General features: G+C 37.4%; 1 protein-coding gene across 1 annotated transcript; it reads left to right on the forward strand.

Annotated features, from left to right (window-relative positions):
* The first annotated feature begins 6,267 nt into the window (after positions 1-6,267).
* On the forward strand, positions 6,268-9,661 carry LOC132104681 (homeobox protein XHOX-3-like). Its single transcript, XM_059510243.1, has 3 exons — positions 6,268-6,728; positions 7,577-7,809; positions 8,041-9,661. Exons 1-3 carry the CDS (start codon positions 6,362-6,364, stop codon positions 8,575-8,577), a joined length of 1,137 nt encoding a protein of 378 aa, XP_059366226.1. The 5' UTR covers positions 6,268-6,361; the 3' UTR covers positions 8,578-9,661.
* Positions 9,662-22,982: the final 13,321 nt, after the last annotated feature.

Genomic DNA, 22,982 nt, shown 5'->3' on the forward strand with positions numbered 1-22,982 from the left:
GGCTACACACACATTGTGCCTCATGTTAACTGCTTAATAAAGGTGTTAGCAAGGTCATCGTCAAAAAAAAAAGTTACTCTCGAAATGTTTGACTAATTTCTAAACATCCTTAAACATTATTGTATTTATTCAACACAATTGTAAGTATTGCATGATGCAATACAAGTGTGCTAAAGCAAGTTGTGCCCTTTAACGGTTAACAACGATATCGACAGGTTATTTTCACGATACTTAGAAAATTGGTTGCAACTGATGGCAGTTTAAGAAAAAGGTCCAATTTAAGAAGGTGGCATGAAGTCCTGCTGCGGCGGTTTCCGTTTTCTTTACAAGATGCGGAGATAGAGAACACCCCTGTATAAGACTGGCCATTTTACGTGCTGGGCCGACGCGTCTGCAGGCCAAGGTCAAGTTGAAAGTTGCCGCCTGGCCGCGACAATATGCCTGTTGGCCTATTCAGACTTTGATGACCAGCCTAAAAGCTTATAGAGTTGAATGGTGAGAAATCTTTGGTGAATGAGATACGTCACAGAAGCCTTTACATGGCCTGCCACTTGGTATCACCGATGTTAGTGAATCTGTAAAGAATGATTATACAATTTAACACTCTTTACTTTCGATTTTGTATTTTAACCAGTTGAACGTGGCCTAGAATGCATCTGTTTTTTGTTTTGTTTGTTTTTTTAAGGAAACCATGTTTTTAGGTACGAATGTTGAAAACTAAATAGTATTGTTTTGTATGCGCGCCGTGTTTTCTGACTGATCAAATGCAGAAATTAAAAATCAACACATTCTCTTTTTGGTTCTTATGTTGCATGGAAATTGTGATTTTTTTTCAACAGAAATTTCCAACAATAACACTATGAATTAATGTTGTTAAATGCAATTCTATATATTTAAATAATGCTGATTACAACACTGTGAATGCGAAGTAAAACGCTGCCGAGTAGTTTTGTAATATATATGTATATATGTAATTACTTCCTGATGTGTAAAGCTACTTTTTACCTCGGACATTAGCTGTTTGCTGGTAGAAAACTACACAATTCCGTGCATGTGAAACGCTTTCTATGTGCTTTTTCGAAGACGTTAGCCTACTATAAGAAATAAGCCTGTAGCCTACACAATAGTCTAAGGTGTTCAATCAAATTATGAATGACAAACATTTTTTAATGTTAATTTATTTTCTGATTATTCCACACTGCCAATGAATTCGCATTAATAAAATGTGATGGCAATGCAATGATGACAAAATTCAAAGTGAACGCATCTATTGTCTTTATCGGACGATGTTTGAACCTCAACAACAAGAGCCTGCAAGAATAGCCATTCACTACCAAATACATTTCCAAAATAAAATGTTTTTTTCTTGTTGTTCCACACAGTACGGGTTATATTATTATCTTTAAAAACGAATATCGTATACGAGAGAACTGAAATTGGGGTTTAACAAGAATTTTTGAAAACCAACTTATGTGGGGTGCGCATTGCGTATAATTGTGTTATGGTCTATGGACACTATATGTTGGATAACCATAATGTGAGATAAATGTGTGATAGACACTGAGAGTATAGGAGAGTAATAACACATTTCTTATATCACAATGAAATGTACTCTCATGTTTTAAGAATTTTTCTTGTTTAGCCAACAACGTTTATTCGACAACAACATCGAAAGGGTGATTTGCACTGCAAAACTAAAATATTTTTATTTTATATTTTTTAACATAAATGTTCATTTTTTGCCTTATCTGCAATTAATATTTTAAAATAATCATTTATAATAAATATTCCGAAATCACAATAACCACAAACAACATATTTAGTCACCCTAAAGAATAATGAAGCCATGTGATTATTATCACCTGTACTGGGAAAATTTACAAATTGATACATGCGATCTTTAGATTTTCTTATCGAGGAAAGAAAAATCTGTCAATGTACCATTATTTAACTTTATTTTTGTTGTTTTAACTAAAAACTAATAATTAGTACACTGAAAATGTTTGGTGACTGAGCAATGCCCATTGTACTTTACAATGAAATGCACTTTACTTTCCAACTTCTTTGATGTAATATTTTGGTTAAGATGCACGATGCACTGAATCAAAGAAGTTGGAAAGTAAAGTGCATTTCATTGTAAAGTACAATGGGCATTGCTCAGTCACCAAACATTTTCAGTGTACTAATTATTAGTTTTTAGTTAAAACAACAAAAATAAAGTTAAATAATGGTACATTGACAGATTTTTCTTTCCTCGATAAGAAAATCTAAAGATCGCATGTACAAATTATGGTCCATTAATGAATACCTAAAACGAAATAATCAACGGTCGGTACTGATGCACAAAAATCATAACAAGCAAATGCAAAATTTAATCTAATTTATGAATAAAGTGTAATAAACACTACAGATTTAAAATTCACAATATATATGCTGTATTTATATTGTGCAATGATCTAAATCGCCTACAGTGACATTGGAAGAAATTCAGATTCTATGAATTTATATGAATAATTAATGAATAATCCAGGTGAATTTTGATGGGGAAGTATATATATATATATATATATATATATATATATATATATATATATATATATATATATATATATATATATATATATATATATATATATATTCACAGTTTAATACTGTTGTCAGTAATGAAACCCAAATTTAAGGAAGGCCTTGAAAATAAGGTATCTCTCCCTCTCATTTTTGATCAGCTGTTTAAATAGACACTTCCGTAAAACTTATTCTATTCGTCTTTTATTTATCCAAATACATTAATAAAACACTAAATTTAACATTTGAGTTAAATACAAATTGGAAGCATTCGTTAAATACAAAGTTCATAATATTATGAGCTGCATTTAAGACATTTAAGGCGTTTAAAATGAATTGAATAAATTATGAATTAAAATGAATTTCACGCGCATAACTGGGCAAGTGAGATTTCCGAGACTGGTTTAAATTTGGGCTGCCTCTCAAATTAAAAAGGATATTATGATAAATGGTAGCTAAACTGCAACTATTCTGACATCCTACTCTTTTAAGTAAGATAAGCGTCCTTTAGTTGGCCACTATCACTGCAGACGAGTAAGGTGTTTTATAACAGAATGTACTTTTTGTGCAATAGCTCTGCTTAGAGCATTAAATTACTACACATTTCTGCTAACATTGGCGACATACTTAAAGAAAAATCGCCCTCTGAAACTTATAAAATAGGAAAGTGGAGTTGAAGTGGAGACGACAAGTGCCACACTTTAAAAACTGGGTCAAAACAACCCAATAGCTGGGTTTGTAAATATTTCACCCAGTGTTGGGTTGTATTTAACCCAGAATGTTTTTTAGAGTGAGCATGGTCAAGTTCAAGTTGGGCACAGTTTTTAAACCTCTAGCGGAAGTTTGGCACTATAGGCGGATCTGGTGCAATCAACGCGCGACATGTCCTAAAATTCCCCTCTGATCTGCACTCTCACCCGAATTATGGAAACCCCAACATCTTATGTTATTTAATCCTACTAAACCTGACAAGGAAATGACTTGTCAATAAGAAGCATTGAATATTTCTTATTTACATTATTCTTTAATAACTTGTGCAATTAATATTTCTTAGTTAAATCATTATTTCTAACCCATATGAGCTACAGGAAAGCTGCTGCAGTTTACTCTGCACTGTTTCTCATTTTATTTTACATTTTGTGCACTAATCATATTTTATTTGTTAACATTACTTTTTATTTGCATCATAATTTAACTTTAAATGTATTATTTTATATCTCACAGGTTCTCGTCAGAGTAACACAAATGTACAGTTTTTCCATGTCAATAAAGAACACCAAAATTGACCATTGAGAGAGAGAGAGAGAGAGAGAGAGAGAGAGAGAGAGAGAGAGAGAGAGAGAGAGTTCTTATTTTTTCTAACAGGCGAGGGCGCACGAGGACAGCTTTGACGATTGTGTCACCACGGCCACACAAATAGAACGTCTGACGTCACTCTCTAACATGCGTGTCCCATCCTCTCCGGGGTGCGTTTCCCAAAAGCATCCTTAGCTAACTATTAAAGTTAGTTTCATTGAAATCTATCGGTAACGACGGAGCTTGCGAACAAAGTTGCTTTGGGAAAATGCACCCCTGGGCGGTTATATGTAGAAGCGCGTGTAAAACGTCCCCGGATTTCCTATACGCTAAACAAACAGGGGTGAACATGGATGACTGATGAGAAATGAGAAGATGGGGATGTTAATCTGCATGTAAAATAATAATCACCGTTCTCAACAAAGCCATTGAAAAGAAAAGCTACAACATTCAGAATAAGCTCTAGCCCACTAATCAAGTCTTATCCTGTCTGCTTGCTCTCTGGCCACTTGCTCGCTGCAGAAAGAAATACGGATGCATTTTAATTAACTATTTTAATTAACATAATTAAAAAAAGAAATAATGTATTTTAATGAAAACATCAGGGAATATTTTTGTAAAACGTCTCTTGATTTTCAGAGAGAGGGTGGTTTGCGTGCAATAAAGATAAAGAAGTCGAAGTAATTACACCCCAGTTGCTTATGATCCTACTCCTGCCTCTGTGGTGCATCATCGGTGTTGTTAAGTGCGGTTATAAGGAAAAGCCACACAGTTGTAGCGCGCTTTATTACGCCACCAAAAACGATGAAAGCGATTTGGGTTGAGAAGTAATATCAATGTTAAAACCTCCCAAAGCTATATTCTTTAACGCCATTGAACTTCATCACAGCTTGTTGTGAATTTTTACTGCCTGAACTCCGACATCAAAGCGGAGGAGGGAGCGGCCTCCTCCCTGAAAGCAAGCAGAGCTCTATCTTTGCATACGTTACAATACTCGTCTCCTGGAGCCCGAAACTCATAATCCTTACCATCATTAAAGTGTTGGTTTTGTCAATGACCAAGAGTCAGAAGAGGATTTTGAACTTTGTCCATTTCAGTCTGCTACCACGCTTTTAACTATATGTAAGACATGAAGATAAAACTCAATGTAATCAACTCTGAAATAAAACAAGACAATGGTACATAAACTAAATGTAAGTTTTTATAAATAAAATGGTTTGAAGAATATCATAAATACATAAAAACAACTCATTTTCACTTTGTAATGAATGGTAGGATTTGAAGACCAGTATTTAATCTGTTCCTTTATTAATTATCTAATTGTGTCTCACTTACATACATGTGTGACATACATTACATAAATATTGTATTGAGTGTTTAATAAATCTAATCATTTGAATCCTGGAAAGTTCAGTTCAGTTCAGATTGAAACATATTTCACAAAACGAATCTGGACAGCTGCCTCCCGCCAGGCGGTGAGGATATATGCTTTGTTGGCGCGGCTCAAACAAATCTAATTAAATGTCAAATAGCCTTTTATTCTTACTCTTGGTCATGAGGACCTGACCTTTTTGCACTTTACTTGACACCACTTTGGAAGATCGAGTTAGGGCGGGAGACAGAGCGAAGGGAAGAGAGCGTGACTGAGATTGTGCGCTGGAAGAAGAAACGATGGAACTTGTACACTTCAAATTACGCTGCTGGCTGAGAGACAGCCCTCCTCATCTTTGGAATATTCCCATTCAGTCTGACGTCTTCCAACGCGGACTGACTGTGTTGATCGGAGAAGAACATATGCTAATATATTCCGAAAGGCTGCCATTTCCAAGAGGGCTCAGGACAGGGAGATAATAGATATGGTTTGGCCATATCTGCATTCTTGCATTCTATCACATTATTCAAATCTTGACTGTCCGTTATGGACATTAGTTTTTTTTTCAGCCTTCAAAAAAGCGCTCAACCACATTTTCACTCATGTGAGAAGATTATTTAGCTAACCAAATCATCTTAGTTCAGTGAAGCAAAAATCGTTATCAAATTGCCCCAATATCCGTAAAAAACAGTATGAACTATAGTCAAATACTTGACTGACTTACAATCAAAGAGTGTGATTATCTTGTAACTTAAACGTGTAAAACGAAATACAAGCACACACAAAGTTTAAGTTGGTGCATCTTTCATGCCTTTTGTATTTAGCTGTTGATGTGCAGTTGATGATGTTTTGTGCTATAGGCTTGAATTCACCTTTAGGTTCTGCTAGACTACTCTCCCGCTCTGTTTATTCACACTAAATCGACGTGTGGCGTCACTGCGCCTTCTATTATGACGACTGCCCTATTAAGAATGACAGCGCGTGAGGAGAGAGAGGGCAATGGTGATCCCTCCCAGAGTTCGCCCAGAGCGCTCGCATCGCACAGCATCTCGTCTGCGTTTGCTGCTCCAAACTGTCTTACCAAGCTCCGGAAGATCAGGTAGGCTACTTTGCTCTCGTCTAACGGTTATGGACAGCGCTAAGGACATGCTGACGCGCACCGAGGGTAGTCAGGTTGGCACACTATCTGCCAAGAATGGCTCTAATTTGACTGAGGCTACTGGAGACCCCATGCGCAAGCTACCGGACAAACCGATTAACCAGAACAGACTAAGCCCCGTGCCTTATTCTCAAATCCTAGTGGATGATGCGACAATAGGACAACGTAGCGCAAAGTACGGAGATGTGACACTTGCTAGCAAGCCATCTGCGCCGGACAGAACCCTGTCAGACATCCCTAACAAAGATGCCAGCAGCTCAGATGCGGAATCAGACCTATATGAGGAAATAGATGTCAGTTGTACCCCAGAGAGCATGGATTACCCGAACGGACAAGGTAAAAACTGCGGCGCATTGTATTCTTGTTTATTTGGATTTATTTATTCTCCATTTCTTCCCCTGTTTCTAAACTGAGTGAATTGATTGAGAATACAAGCGACCATATACACGTTCAATCAATTTCCCGTGTAACCCGCTGCTTTTGAGCGCGTTCGATTGTCAGCTCCTCTTAAATTATCAGTCAATTATGAGTTAATTACAATGCCACTGTGTATTTGGGGTGTTGTCCAGGCTTTAACTAGTTGTCAAGTCATCTTATTCCAAGTGTACAACATCTCAATAACGCAAAAAAAAAAAAAAAAAAATTGCTATTACAAAAAAAATGTTTAAGAATGTCCATTGTCTGTTCATACCTTTATGTTTTTTTTATAATTAAACGTATTTAGAATTAAACGTCTTATTTGGAGTAAAGAAAAATAAATGAAGTATATGGCTATTTTTAAGAATGCATAAATCAACAAAGGAATGATTCAAATAAATTTCCTCGGACGTGCACAGTTAAGTTAAATGTATTATCAGTGCAGGTTATTCATTTAGTTTATATTTTTGAAAAAAAAAACATAATATAATCAGAGATTGAGACGGCATGTTTTGATAGCTTTTTCTTCACTGGACACTGATTTTTTATTTTATTTTTTTATTTTATTTTTTTGGCTATTTGTCCGAAATATCAGTAATATGCCTATTAATATATATATATATATATATATATATATATATATATATATTAATAGGCCTATATATATATATCGCAAGCAATGTAGTATGAACGCTATATTAATATATCGGTAATCCGGTGACCTTGCAATGTATGTCCTAAAATAAGCAATGTTTATTTTCTGGTAGGACTGGCAATGGGCTCGCCGACCCACGGTAAAGAAATCGGTGAGGACAACAAGATGAGCTCAGGCCACGGTGCTCTCAACTATGGTTCTGACCAGATGCGAAGGTACAGAACAGCATTCACAAGGGAGCAGATAGCACGACTGGAGAAAGAGTTTTACCGGGAGAATTACGTCTCTAGACCACGTAGGTGCGAGTTGGCAGCTGCCTTAAATTTACCGGAAACAACAATAAAGGTAATGCACTACGTCCCCCAATGTGTTTATAGGCTCATCAATCGATTTAAAAAAAAAGTACAATAAAACAATTCTACAAAATATGTCTGACCTCTTATTATTTTATTAATTATGGGACCATTTCTCTTGGTTTATTGCTAATAGAAACGGGCTTTGCCTACATGTAGCTACTATATAGGCCTCAGCCATTGCAATATTACCTTATGAATACTTTGCCACTTTTGGTTACAGGTTTGGTTTCAGAACCGTCGCATGAAGGACAAGAGACAGAGGCTGGCTATGACTTGGCCGCATCCTGCCGACCCCGCCTTTTACACCTATATGATGAGCCATGCTGCAGCTACGGGAAGCCTGCCCTATCCGTTTCAGTCTCACCTTCCTCTACCTTACTATTCTCCACTCAGCAGTGTGACTGCAGGTTCAGCCTCTGCCACAGGAGGTCCATTCTCCAATCCTCTGCGCTCGCTGGACAGTTTTCGAGTGCTTTCGCATCCATACCCGCGTCCTGAGCTGCTGTGCGCCTTCAGACACCCATCCCTGTACCCCAGCCCGGGTCATGGGCTTGGTCCCGGGGGAAGTCCATGCTCCTGCCTTGCCTGTCACGCTACCAGTCAGTCAAATGGGCTCTCACATAGATCCAACAACGCAGACTTCTCGTGTTCGCCCACGACCAGGACTGAGGCCTTCCTCACGTTCTCGCCAGCAGTCATCAGCAAATCATCCTCAGCGTCTTTGGACCAGAGGGAGGAAGTGCCACTAACCAGATAGGACGGCAGCAAGAAGCCACTGTTTCTTTTGGCAACATCCGGATCCGCTTTGGGAACTTTGGCAATATTTAATAAGCCATGACATGAACTACTCAAAGCAGCTTGCACATCACAAAAGCAACCTGCTTTAGTTAAGGTTTCGAAACTATGGATGTTTTCCAGTTAAGAAGCTATATGTTGTGCAGACGGAGTCTATTTATACACTGTCAGACCACGGACTTTTAAATAATCATTGGAGAAATGAGATACTGATAACAGAGATAGGCTATCATATCAACGCAAATACATTTTAAGTAGGCTACACCCTATCAACAAAATTTGACATAGGAGACAAGGATGACTGGAGGATAGCGCAAAAATCTATCATAATTTATACTCTTTCATAGCCATACAAATTGACCCACATGCAGCTTCTTCCACATTAAAACGATGTTTTTCATCTAGTTTTTTTAACAAGGGGATTTGTTAACCGAGCACGGCTGGCTCATTATTCCTCCTCCACGAACACCCGGTCCCGGTAGCACATCGAAATGTGCAGATGCGAGGGGAAATTAAGGAGTGATGTATTCGGAAGGGAGAAATTTTGAATGTTGAATTAATGATAATACTGCACGCTCAGAGACTTGTCTGCCAAACCGGTAACAAGGCGCCAGGGGAGCGGATTAAGAACCTCCATGCGAGGCTTGCTGGCTTGACGGGAGAACACGCGCTAGAGATCCATTGGACAATCACATGCGGCAAATTGGGGCAACCCAGAGATGCCTGTCTTACCCGCATACCGTCAGCTGAATACCCCCAATCCCGTAGCGTCTCTTCATGGCCTTACTGTTGTCTTCACCTTCACTCTGAAACAATACAATAAACATACATACAAGTAAAATGATAAATCAAGCATAAATTGCTAATAAATTGCCCTAATATTTATGGACGTCATCAGATGTGGCATTATTTATTGACCGCAATGTTTTTACATTTATGTATTTTTAGTTTAATTTCTGCATCAAGTTTTTTTAAATGTACAGTTTACTTATTCCTATTCTGCTCAGTAAGGTTGATTTCAGGTTTTGGAAAATGCGCGAAAAATGGGTCAGTAGTGTCCTGATTAAATTGAATTTCATAATAAACTATTTTAAATAAAAGTGTACAGTGACTAATATTCATTCTTTAAACGATAAGGGTAGGTTGGGCTTGATGAAAAGCTATAGGCTATTAATCTTTTAAATGTCTATTCAAAATATGTATCTTTCTATGATTGCTGGAAGATAAATAAGCAGCAAATTAGTCTGATTTGAAGAATCTGAGAACGATAATTACTAAAAGCACACACGGCTTCGACAATAAAAGCACGACAGCAGCAATTTTCAACATGCCAGCATGTATTGCTTTAAATTTACAGTGCTTTGTTACCTTTATATCTTATATGGCCTCTATTATTTTCATCTGAAACACTGAACTTGGACATAACTGGACCTCTTTATCTGAACGAGCTGTTAAGTAGTCCCCAGGCACCTAGCATAAGCCATATTCCTGCGCTGTTAATAGAAAGATTGGAATGAAATGTCTCGTGGAGATATTGGAATGCAAAAAGATCGATGATGCCTCCACCTCACCAATCAACTCATGTTAATTATCTGGCCTGTCCGCGTAATTGTGGCAGCTGGAGCGGCAAATTGAAACTTTCTGGACATAATTGAGAAGGTTGGATATTGTGTCTAAACATCAAATGTCGAACTGCCAAAGCACAAACTACAATATTAAAAATAGATAAACACTGACTCAATTCCAGCAAGCAGACAACCTAAAATAAAATAAAATGTAAGAATATACGTTTTTGCAATTAGAGACATTTGTTGGGGGCAAAATGACAGAAAATAATAATAAACCTTTTTTTCTTAACCAAGAATATGCTATATCATGTTCAGTCATTTTAAACTATATATATAAAGAGATTTTTGATTCATTGAAACGAGATGTTTTGATTTTAATTGCTCTTTTTTTCTTCTATTTTACAAACAAAATGCCAACAATTGCTAGTGGTTCCTGCCCAAACAATTCACCTCCTCCCACACATACGAGCCCACGCCAGAAGGTCCCGGTTGCGCACGTGATTGATGGCCTTATTAGAAGCAGTTCTTGTAAGTGTGACCAAGTTGATTAAAATGCATATGTTTGGAATAATATGCCATTTAAACCGGAGCAGTTATAACTCAAATAGCTACGGATTTATGTATGGTTGTTACATTAAATTACATAAGGCGCAAATAGGCTAAGAAATGGCCAACGACTGAATTGACAATTGTTAATAAAAGAAAGAAAAATCTAAATAGCATACGGGGCTGAATTTACCACCGTTTAGTCAGTGCATTTTAGCTTGTTCGATAGCTAGCCTTAAATGTATCTGCGTATAACCAACGCAGTTTACCTGCACCAAATAAGCAAGTGGGTTAAAAAGAAATCCCTGTCAGTTCAAGCTTTCAGTGTCTAGCAGCCGAATCAGAATCAGATTGATTAATTTGTTCTTTGATGTACCCTGTGCACATTTAGGTCCTTCATCTAGAAAGCCAAAAAAAAAATATGTAACCATTATCATACACCCAGCAGTCAAAAAAGATCTGAAATGACAGTATTGTGATTCCTTGTTTCTGGAGCGACAATAGGCTACTCCACAGACGGGGGCGGTACCGCGCATCTGTCCGTTAGCGCGCATCTCAAGGCGGCGACTGTTTAAAAGCCTGTTTACCTTCTAATTTACAGCAGGCAGAGCGAGGCGTGAATGGACCGCTCACTGCCTAATGATGATGAATGGAGAATTAATGCGCAAGTGTACGGGACAATCTTAGCCTTCATCTGGTTAAATAGGCATCCAATAGCATTAAGAATGTAGAGGTCACATTAAATCAATCGGCTGTGTGAAAGTCATGTTGCTCTGGGGTCTATCAGCTTTATTTACGGTGCATCGGAGACAGTGAGTCCAGGTTGAAGAAACAAAGTAGGCTGTCATCAGGCAGGCCAACGAAAAAAATGCCCTTTGTTATTTATTCAAGAAGGAACACGCATTGAGTACCGTTTTATTTCGTGTAGAACTGATCTGCTGTTGGCGTATGCTATTGTAGAGCATGTCTTCATTTAGGCCTATAGCATTTCTTTTAAGCACAGACAATTCTCTTTTTCACTGTTTACCAAAGCAGTCAACTTGGGCCTGGATAGGCTTTTAGATTAGGCTTCTAGCTTCACTTAGCAAATTAGGCTTCCTCTTCCAGTATATTGAAACACATTTTTCCTGTTTAATACTGTAAAGTGCTTTGCACAATCTGTATTGTTAAGAGGACTATATAAATAAAGGTGACTTGAACAGGGAAGATATTTTAAGTCATATTAAAGAGTTCATCAAAAAATGAAAATTAATCCATAAATTACTCACCCTGAAGTCCTCCTATAGGTGTATATAACCACTGATCTAAAGAACCTACTTGTCTTTATATTTGAATATGTTCTATATACCAAATCAATCAATTACCTACATAGTCATTTTAGAGAACTTAAGCAAAACATTATAGCACATGGAGCAGCAGAAATAAAATAAAAATATGATTATTAACATCTGAATACAAAATCCCAAGCATTTCCTCAGGAAATCTAAAAAAGAAAATAAAGGTACATATCATATTCCAAAATCAGTAATGCTGTTATACATCAAAAAGAATGAATAAAGAACACTTTGCTTTGCTCAACAAGTGAACATCAGTTTTTCTGTAAAACATACATCAATCTACTGAGAAAACCATGCTGCTTAGGTGTTTTGTTTTTTTTTGACCACAAGAATTAACATAATCACATAAACACATGCTAAATCCTGTCGGAGATCTTCCTTCATGCAAAATGTAGATCCAAACCCTACTGAGCACCCAAATGATAATTTAAAACAGTGGGTTTCAATATTAACAGAGCAGCAAATCCTAAACTATATTTGCCATATAGAACAAAACCAGAATTTAAAACCTTTATCTTACAGCATCCTTAAATGGAAATCAGTCTAAACCAACTAACTGTTTGTCAGACTTTCAGCATTACTGTCAACAGTGAGCAATATTTTTTAAAGCTAAAAACTAAAAGGAAATGTGTATTTATTTGCAGAAGATCCCAGTGAATGCATAATGTTAAATTGTTGTAGGTGTTTTGGGGATCTTTCAAGCTTAGAGCAAAATCATATTGGTGTCAGGTATACAGTGAAATGATATGTTTAGTGCTGTGTTAGAGCACTATTGTTCAGTGTTTTGTTCACAGCTGTCAGCATACACTTATGGATGTATTGCCAATTTCACCACAGAGAGCCATAAATAATTTCTAGCTATAAACTCCTGGTAGAGCTATTCTCCTCTCTCTCCCCAATCCTTGCTCTCTTTCTGTCTTGTTCTAGATCTACCGTGGCCCTCTTCAGTAGCTGCAGCAGTAATAGTAGCTCTGTTCAGCTCTTCATTGCCTATACTGATGGATTCACATATCAGAAGAGCGGCCGGTCGATGCTCCCACATTCTTCATTTACCAGTGAGAGAGAGAGAGAGACAGACGCCAAGCAATGTGTTTAACCTGGTCAATGCTCAGAGCTGAGATGAGCCAGAAATCTCCTGCTTAGGTTACAACATGGACCGTAGGATCATTGCTTAGGAGGTTGTTATTAAAATCCACAAAAACTAATCATGAGCATATCTTAACAATTTTGTCTCAGGAGGTAGAAGATACAAATTTGGTGCTACCTCTGTGACACTGGTGATGGTTGATTGATTTCACCTTCCAAGCAGCTAACATGCTTTTCTAAATGTACTTCTGTATCCAGAGGTATACCTGAGTGAAAGGTGAAAACATTTTATGATTATCAAATGCCAAAACATAAAATAGATAATGGATCCTTCTTTTTTTCACCCTAGTGACTACTGTATTGAGGAAATCTGCTTTTAGTCCAAATACAATTGACATGGGGAAAATGATTGAGAAGCTTTAAAACTGTTATTTGGATAACTGATTAAGTTATGAACACTGATTAAGTTATTAATAATTACGAAGGCAGAAATAGGAAAATGTTTCCATTAAAATAAACCCATTTTATTCGAAGCACTATCTATGGTCATATTTAAAACAACCATGAAAATCATTTGGTGCCATCAACAATATAAAATCAGTAGTCAAGGTCATGGTTGTCTGTTTTTTCCGATAGTAACTCCACCCCTTTATTATGTCTCTGCACTAGTCTAGTAATGCAAACAAATTACATGGGGTGACCCTGAATGTCTACTGCAACAACCGTATATTTCAAACATTCATCTGACTTGAGACAAACCGGCCTTGTGTTCTCTTTTCAATATGTAATTTACCAAATATAAAAATTATCATCCGTTTTTTATTTGGTATTGTTTCTAAACTATCTATTGTTGTATTGGAAACTTGACAATTCAGTTTATTATATGATTATAATTTATTCGTAAAATTTGTTAAATTCTCCATTACGGGTTTGGAAAGATTAAACCTACAACAACTGTATTGTAATCACACAATATGTATGCGTATGCGTATGCGTTTTAATTGATTTCATTTACATTAATGTACATTAAAATAATTTAATTTAAAATAATTCAATTTAAAATAATTACATTTATTTTCTATTTTCTCATGCAGCCGTAAGAGAAAAGCTCAGTTCAGTGTGCCCAAATCATGCAATATTGTTTAAAATAATTTAATAAGCACTTTGTTTTATGGGAGTGAGTTATTGTTTTATGATGACTCACGGAGCCAATGGCTTTGCAGTGCTCTCCAGCTCACTCCACACCTCGTTTTATTTTACAGCACTACGCTTTATTACTCGGCAACTATGCCGACCTGAGCTGCACAGTGACCATACCAAACCCTCAGTTTTCCCATCTTTTCTCAGTCCTTTATCAGAAAAGATATCTATAGCGTTGTGAAATATCAAAACATCTTAAGAATATCAACATATACATTACAAAAATGTACAGTTCAAGAACGTTCTCAAACACAAATACTGATTGACAATTGCAATAAAGAGAAATATTCCACCTTTTAGAACTTTTAGAACTAAACTTTTAGAAAGGATGATGAGAGGCGATTGTTGCTAGTGAATGTTATACAAGTAGAGAAGTGTGTACGGAAGTACCGTATGCCTGTGAAGGTATAGCCCTGGGAACAAGTGATGCGTTTTCATTACAGCTCTCTGGCCCTTTTACTTGTGTCCGATATGCTCCAACCCCCAACCCCCAGAAGGCAACAGGACAAGGCGCACACTGACAGGAGAATCATTGGCGCATGACAGAGGTGTCCTGGTTTTCCCCCTCTACACGCTAGCTGCTGTTAAAGATTTAAGACATGAGCTATGTGCAGTTGCTAAGCTGCTTGCTCAAGCTTTCATTAGACTGTAAGCTTTACCTCTGATATACTCTTTGTTCTCGTCACCATATTCAGATGGGGCCATGCAAGACTTTCACAGATATCAGCAAGAACTGAAATGACAAGTAGAGAAATTTGAGTTGTAATTCAAAGAAATTCAACACAGGTAATGCATTCTAGTCCACCCTGGTCCATACAGTTAATTATATAAACTATGAAATACAAATTTCCATAGGTGGTATTTCAAGTTTTTAACTATTTATATAGACAGATAAACAAACAGAGACAGATATCTTCAAACCTCAAGGTTTTTAAGCTGTTTTAAAAAATGTCAATAAAGGCTTACAGTGTGTCTTGACAATCTTTGCTTTTATATTTAAAAATTACATAAATTTTATTCACATTTAATTCATTCCAATTCTACTTTTTAAATTGGTATTCTGTTTGCAAAATTAAAGAAAACTCAGGAATTTAGCAGCATTCATTCAATAGCAGCATGACATTAACTTTTATTTCTTTACGTACAAATACTATTTTAGTTATGAAAATGACAAGACTTACATGTCATGTATTTATGCATGTTATTTCAGTGACAGTGACAGAATATTAACTCTTCCATCACTGACTGAAAGAGTTAAAAGTTAGTCAAGAAAAAACACAAGAAAGGCCTCTGACTCATGTGTTTTCCACAACTAAGGCTCTAATGGAATAAGAAAAGATTTTTGAAAAGGGGGAAGAATAGCAAAGGAGAGATGAAAAACAAGGGATGGAAGCACGGAGGGTGGATCTGAGTTTCCAGCTTTAATGGACAACTTTAAAGATCACTCAGTGTTTGTGTTTGAGATACTCACTTTGAGTGTGGGAGTCAAGCAGATTAAATAATGCACGTACAAACTTCCACACACACACACACACACACACACATAAACGCACTGGCGTCTCTGTGTTGTGACTCATTCAGAGGAAATGCACGGCTTTAAGCTCAGCCAGATGAAGTATGTTAAAGATAGATGGGCTTTTCTTGGTTTTTATGGTGATGTTCTGTTTGTGCTAGTTGTCTGTAGCTGTGCTGAACAAGCTCTTAACTCTGAGAAGGTTAATGGAATTTTTATGGGTTTCTCTTACAATCAGTTGATCTCTTGTGTTTCTCTCTGTCTATTTTACTCTCTGTCTATTCTGTCTCTCTTTCGCCTACTGGAAAATGTTATTCATTGAACTTCAAGATCATCCCCTTTTTAAATAATACATACAGGGTCAGTTTTACAGATAAGTACATAAACAACATGCCACAAGTAGATTTACAGTTCCCCAACATGCACAAAATTCATAAATGGCAGTTACTAATACTTCGAAAAAGGTATATGGGTATTAATGGCTGAACTCCACTTTGATGAATTTAGCAGATTTTTATAGTGTCAATTGCATCAGATTTATCAGTGACGTCTGAAAATTAACTCCCATAAAAATAGCCCCCATCTCTCTTTCTCTTACCAGTTCGATCTATTTCCATTCCCTGTTCTCTGAATGCCTTGTCCAACACACACATCCATACACACAGACCGGGTGATAAAGGTGGGTGAGAGATAGCCCTGTAAAAGTCTTATCTCATCACAGTCACTTTTATTCATGTCCATCATCAGAGTGTCAATAGTAATCATGGACCCATCAGAAACAGTGTGATGGAGCACCAACCATGAAAAGACACACACAAACACATTCAAGGTAAAACACTTAAATTCAAAGAACACATTCTCTTCTGGACTACATTAAATATGTATTAAAATGCTGCTCATGCATTTGAAAATGATATTTGAATGCAATAAGCCTAAAACGAAAACTTAAAATTTTTTGAACACATACACACCTTTCCTCTTTTCACTTTATAAAAGCAATCAATATGGGCTCCTTTTTAGGTGTGTCTTCCTCTCCTCCCCCTTCTCATTCCCTCGCATCTTTCTTTTCTTCTCTCTTCTTGCAATTTATACTCACTGATAAGTAGTAACTCCTGCACAGTAGAAATGATGATGATGATGTGAAATAAAATACAGCTATGCAGTCTCCCTTCTCTCTATGCAGCAGACTAGACATGAGTCTTAAAAAATAATAATCAATATTGATTTTAAGTGAGTGAGAGGGAGTGGAAACGGGAATAACAGAGGTAAGAGATGGAGAAGGAATGGATGCATGGGGATGTAGAGGGAAAAAAAGACCATGTTGGGGTGGTTAAGGCAGGAGGGGGGAGAGAAAGAGAGAGTTGAATGGACTCCTCTCAATCTGAAGCTTGACATAATCAATGAGCTTCAGAGGATAGATAGAGCCTCAAGGTGCTCCAATAAACGGGTAAGTGTTTGTATCAGTGCTGGCATGTCTGCTTACAATATGCAACTTTGGGCGTATAATCATACCAGGGGTACGGTTATGTTTATGATACGTCTCTGCTGTTGCTTGTAATATTGGTGAAGTAAATCCACACATTGCCGAAGAAGCGTTAGCAAACTTTTGAGCTGCAACAATAGTCCTACCATATACTCTGCCACTGTCATGTATGATTGTTCGCGCTTGCCTTTAAAATCAGCACGTACTGTGCATGTCTACAACCTAACACATATTACACATATTGGGTGTTTACACAGAAATTAGAAAGGTGCTGTTTTCAAAAACTTGCACTTTGAAACCAGGTTTCAAAAATATGCGTTTTCAGTCCACAAAATGCTGTTGTCATGTAAACGAACAGTCAAAACTCCTAAAAAAGTTTCCAGTTTTCGGCTGAAAACTTTGTCGTGTAAACACTTTGTTGTATAAATGGCCCTTTAAATAGCCTGTGCATACATCTTTTATAAAATTAGATTTTGGCCAAATGTATTTCACAGGAAAAGCTGAGGGCCCATATAGCTACAACAAACCTGTTAATGAAAACATAATGATGCGGCCGTTTTAATGACAGACAAAATGTACATTTGCACACATTCACTGGTCAAAAACCCTTAAATTCTTTTGAGTTTGATGCAAAGCGACTGAGGGATACTCATCAACTTGGTAAAATATATTTTGAAGTAATGTCTTTGATTTATGACACTTAATTTATTAACATTTAATCATATTATATGGTCGCATGGTTAATGTTAACGCTGTTAATATGCACATATTTGCTAGCTAGCTAATTTTTGAATCTAGTAGCCTATTCTATACTCTTTGCTCATCTTCAAATGTATAAACATAGTAAAACATGGTTTTACTACAGTAATGTTGTAGTAACCAAAAAAATTACAGAATCAGATTACTGTGAAATTTTTGTTTTTTATCATGCAGAATGTAATTATATTTATATATTCAGAGTTTTCACCACGACTGTATTTCTCACAATATTTTCAAGATTTGTTACAAACAGTTCGTGAATAGATAAGATCCCTTAAGTTGCAAAGACTAAAGTCTCAAACCCAAAGAGATATTCTTTATAAAAGTTAAGACTTGTCCACGCCCCCCTAAAACAGGTCTATGTCATTGTGTGGGAAGATTTGCATAATGCCTCCCAAATGTTCACACAAAGAAAAAACGCATTACTTTGATTCTCGCTGTAGTATTGTTGTCGCCGCCACTGCCCTGTCGTGGACACACTGTGTGTTTCAGTGTGAAAGCGAAAGTACTTCGTTTGGCCTTCCAAAAGAGGACACAACTAGAAATCAGTGGTTATTTACCACACTGTTCCAGAACAGTTCAAACCAAATATTTGTGTGTGTGCAATGCATTTTACAGAGGATTATTTCCTGAACATAGAAGAGTAATGTTAGCCTACAATGCCGGCTGTTCTGATGCTCAACCTGTAAATACAGGTGCATCTCAATAAATTAGAATGTTGTGGAAAAGTTCATTTATTTCATTAATTCAACTCAAATTGTGAAACTTGTGTATTAAATAAATTCAGTGCACATAGACTGAAGTAGTTTAAGTCTTTGGTTCTTTTAATTGTGATGATTTTGGCTCACATTTAACAAAAACCCACCAATTCACTCTCTTAACAAATATATGGTGACATGCCAATCAGCTAATTAGCTCAAAAATCCTGCAAAGATTTGTCCAGAAGACAATCATTGATGTCCTTCACAAGGAGGGTAAGCCACAAACATTAATTGCCACAGAAGCTGGCTGTTCACAGAGTGCTGTATCCAAGCATGTTAACAGAAAGTTGAGTGGAAGGAAAAAGTGTGGAAGAAAAAGATGCACAACCGACCGAGAGAACTAAGGAGAAGAAGCATTATGAGGATTGTCAAGCAAAATCAATTCAAGAATTTGAGTGAACTTCACAAGGAATGGACTGAGGCTGGGGTCAAGGCATACAGATGTGTCAAAGAATTTGGCTACAGTTGTCGTATTCCTCTTGTTAAGCAACTCCTGAACAACAGACAACATCAGAGGCATCTTACCTGGGCTAAGGAGAAGAAGAACTAGACTGTTGCCCAGTGGTTCAAAGTCCTCTTTTTTTTCAGATGAGAGCAAGTTTTGTATTTCATTTGGAAACCAAGGTCCTAGAGTCTGGAGGGAGGGAAGCTCATAGCCCAAGTTGCTTGAAGTCCAGGGTTAAGTTTCCACAGTATGTGATGATTTGGGGTTCAATGTCATCTGCTGGTGTTGGTCATTGTGTTTCTTGAAAACCAAAGTCACTGCACCTGTTTACCAAGGAATTTTGGAGCAATTCATGTTTCCTTCTGCTGACCAGCTTTTTGAAGATGCTGATTTCATTTTCCAGCAGGATTTGGCACCTGCCTGCACTGCCAAAAGCACCAAAAGTTGGTTAAATGACCATGGTGTTGGTGTGATTGACTGGCCAGCAAACTCACCAGAAATGGGGTATTGTCAATGGTGAAAATGAGAAACAAGAGACCAAAAAATGCAGATGATTTCAGTCTGTGTGCATTAAATTTATTTAATACATGAGTTTCACAGTTTGAGTTGAATTACTGAAATGAACTTTTCCATGACATTCTAATTTATTGAGATGCACCTGTATGTTTTAATATTTAAAGAATTTGCTACTGACGATTAAAATGTGAGTTTTGAGCAGTGTAGAGTAGCACTTGTTGTTTGTCCTTTCTCTGATCATAAATGCAGACATGGTTTTATGTTTACACGGTGTGATGCAACACAACACGTAAAAAAACAGTACAAGTCATTATAATCAGTAATTATGTCCCCAATGGATGCAACAAATGCCTAGTTTGTAATGGGTTTTATTGGTTTTGTTTTGTCGCACCGGGACACAACATCACAGTATGATAAGGGGCGTAACATTTCCATTACACGCTTGAGGCATTCGGCCAACCACAATGCACTGGATAGCTGACCAATAAGAGCACACTTTGCTTTTGAGTTTTGTAAAAATCAATGCGTTTTAAAAAGGCTGGGCATAGAGGAAAAACAATAATGTACAGTATGAGGAAAATATAGTATTTTTTTTTTACATTAAACCACATAAACATTTCATTACACCAAATACACAAAATAATGTTCTTTTTTTGCAATGTCATATGACCCCTTTAATTATTTCATTGCTGTCTTATTTTAGGGAAAGTGTAGTGAGACTTTTGAGACTATTATTTTGTCTTATTTAATTTGTCATTAAGATGTGACCAATAAAGGGGGGGGGGGCTTTTTCAGTTTCAGCACATGCCCCTCAAAAGGCCTGTGCATGGCCCTGCCAATATCCATCCATTCTCTTTATCCTCTGACAGCCACACAGGAACTCACTGGCCTTTTCTATTTCAATCAAACCAATTCTATCTATATTTACTCCATCTGCCCAGCCCAATGCTCCACTGAGCTGTATGTGTGTGTGTGTGTGTGTGTGCAAGTGTGTGCAGCAGCTTTAATGGCACAGGATCTCGCTGATAAATGAAGATATAGCTCAGTGGATGAGAGCGCCAGATTAGTGATGACATCGCGACTATGCTATCCCATCATTCCCTGTCCAGCACCGTATCCCAGAAGGCCCCAGCCAGTTCCACCCTATCGAGAGGGCATGATGGGGTGATGAATGATTAGAGCTGTGAGAGAAGGGAGAGAAAACGAGGGAAAGAATACACTGTGGCCACCTTTGTCCTCTGTATCTTTTCCATTATTCGAAACACGCACACTTGCTTTTGCTTTTGTACAGATGCAAACAAGCACACGCATGCAGGGTTACAGGCTTTTCATTGGCTATCTTTGCTAAAAGAACAGTGGCTAATCCCCAGGTTCATAATGCACAGGCTCCTCCCACCTCTAAATGAGCCAATTATGGGTGTTTATGTGTTTGTGCTGCTGTGATGAGGCTAAGTTGACTGAGAACCATTGCAAAGCTGAACAGCTAATCAATGGTGCTTTAGTGCTAAATCACTTTCTCTCTTGCACACATTTTTCTACCATCTTATCTACACCAACTCCAGTTTTCAGTCTCTCTAGCTCTTGCCTTACCTCGTTCAATTAACAGAGGCATGGATGAACTGCCAAGCCAATTGACCATGAAGCAAACATCTAGTGCAACAGCAGAGGTATTGGAAACAGTTGTTCTTTCATTACGACATAATGGCTTTAACTCTATAATGTGAATTCTGCTGTTAAAGTGGCATGCTTAGGTATATTGATCACATTGTTATATAGCCTAATTTATACAACTTGATTGCCCTGGTTCATCCAACCCAATTAGTGTTGCCAAACAAACCCTGAAGCTGGGTTTAGAGGCTGTCAAATTAAATTTTGAAACATAAAGAGGAGAAAATGAAGTAAATGTTGTCAGGAAGAAAAACTGAGGCCACTAGAGTACTACAACTGACACGGCAAAGTAAAATGTGAACTGAAAAATGCAGTATCATAGGCTGATAGAATGATTATGTGGAAGAAGCAAGCATTTGTGAGAGTATCAGACATGTTTGCCTCTGAAGGTCTAAGTACCTCATTAAAGTACACACAGCTGCACACAACTTAAAAAATTGGATACTTCCACACAAAAGCACTGGGAAATTTTTATAAACCCGTGCTGAGATGCACTAGAATTTGGGAAGTACTGGCGAGCAGCTCACTGCTGTTAGCTTAGCCTGTGCTAATATATATAAATCAAGAAACGCCCTGTGGATACAGTGTGTCATCAGCCCGTACACTACTGTCATCATTTACCAGGCCAATCGTCAAGGGATCCGACTGGCGATGGATTCTGATCACCACGGGAACCAGCATGTGATGGATTCTGACTGGGTCGATGATCACTCTTCCAATAAGAGTAATTAATATAATAAAGACCCTCTGAGCACGTGCAGGAGTGGGTGATGAATATCGGTGCCCATTGCTCGTTACTCATACATGACATCACACAGAGAGAAAGCAAGACAAAGAGAGAGGAAAAGATTCACATAGTGCACAAAACAAGCACAGGTACAGACCAAAAAATGATCAAGAAAGACACAACACATTGGTAGTACAGCAAATGAACAACAAAAAAATCTCCCTCTAAATTTGAGCACCAGTAAATGAAAGGGGATGAATAATTACTTTTGAAGATTGCAGCTTTTAGCTTGTATTACTGACTTGTATTGTATAATACTATTTAATATTATTTTATTTTTTATTGTATCATATTGCATGTACACTTCTTTAGAGATATCACCGGTGTTTCTAAACACAAGACACACAGGGTAGCACCAAGTGATGCAGTGTCTGAAATTACAGATTGTCCTATTCAAGATAGTTGAAATGAATCAAGGACCTTTGATTCACTAGCCTGAACACCCATCCCCACCTCCTACCCCTAGGGCACTTACACATGCGTCTCTCTCTGTGTAAAAGCCACAGTTCTATAGTTATTGGAGTATGATAATGAAGACAGTGGAATGAACTGAGGGCTCACCACAGAGGAATCTAAATGAATCTACATACATATACACTCGCTGGGGAAAGGGCAATTAGTGTAGGCCTTTCTACCTGACCCCTTAACACACACACATACACAAGAAGACAGAGAGGGACCTCCTATTGCACAACATG

The sequence above is a fragment of the Carassius carassius genome, chromosome 25, assembly GCF_963082965.1.
Source record: "Carassius carassius chromosome 25, fCarCar2.1, whole genome shotgun sequence".
In the NCBI taxonomy this organism is placed as follows: domain Eukaryota; kingdom Metazoa; phylum Chordata; class Actinopteri; order Cypriniformes; family Cyprinidae; genus Carassius; species Carassius carassius.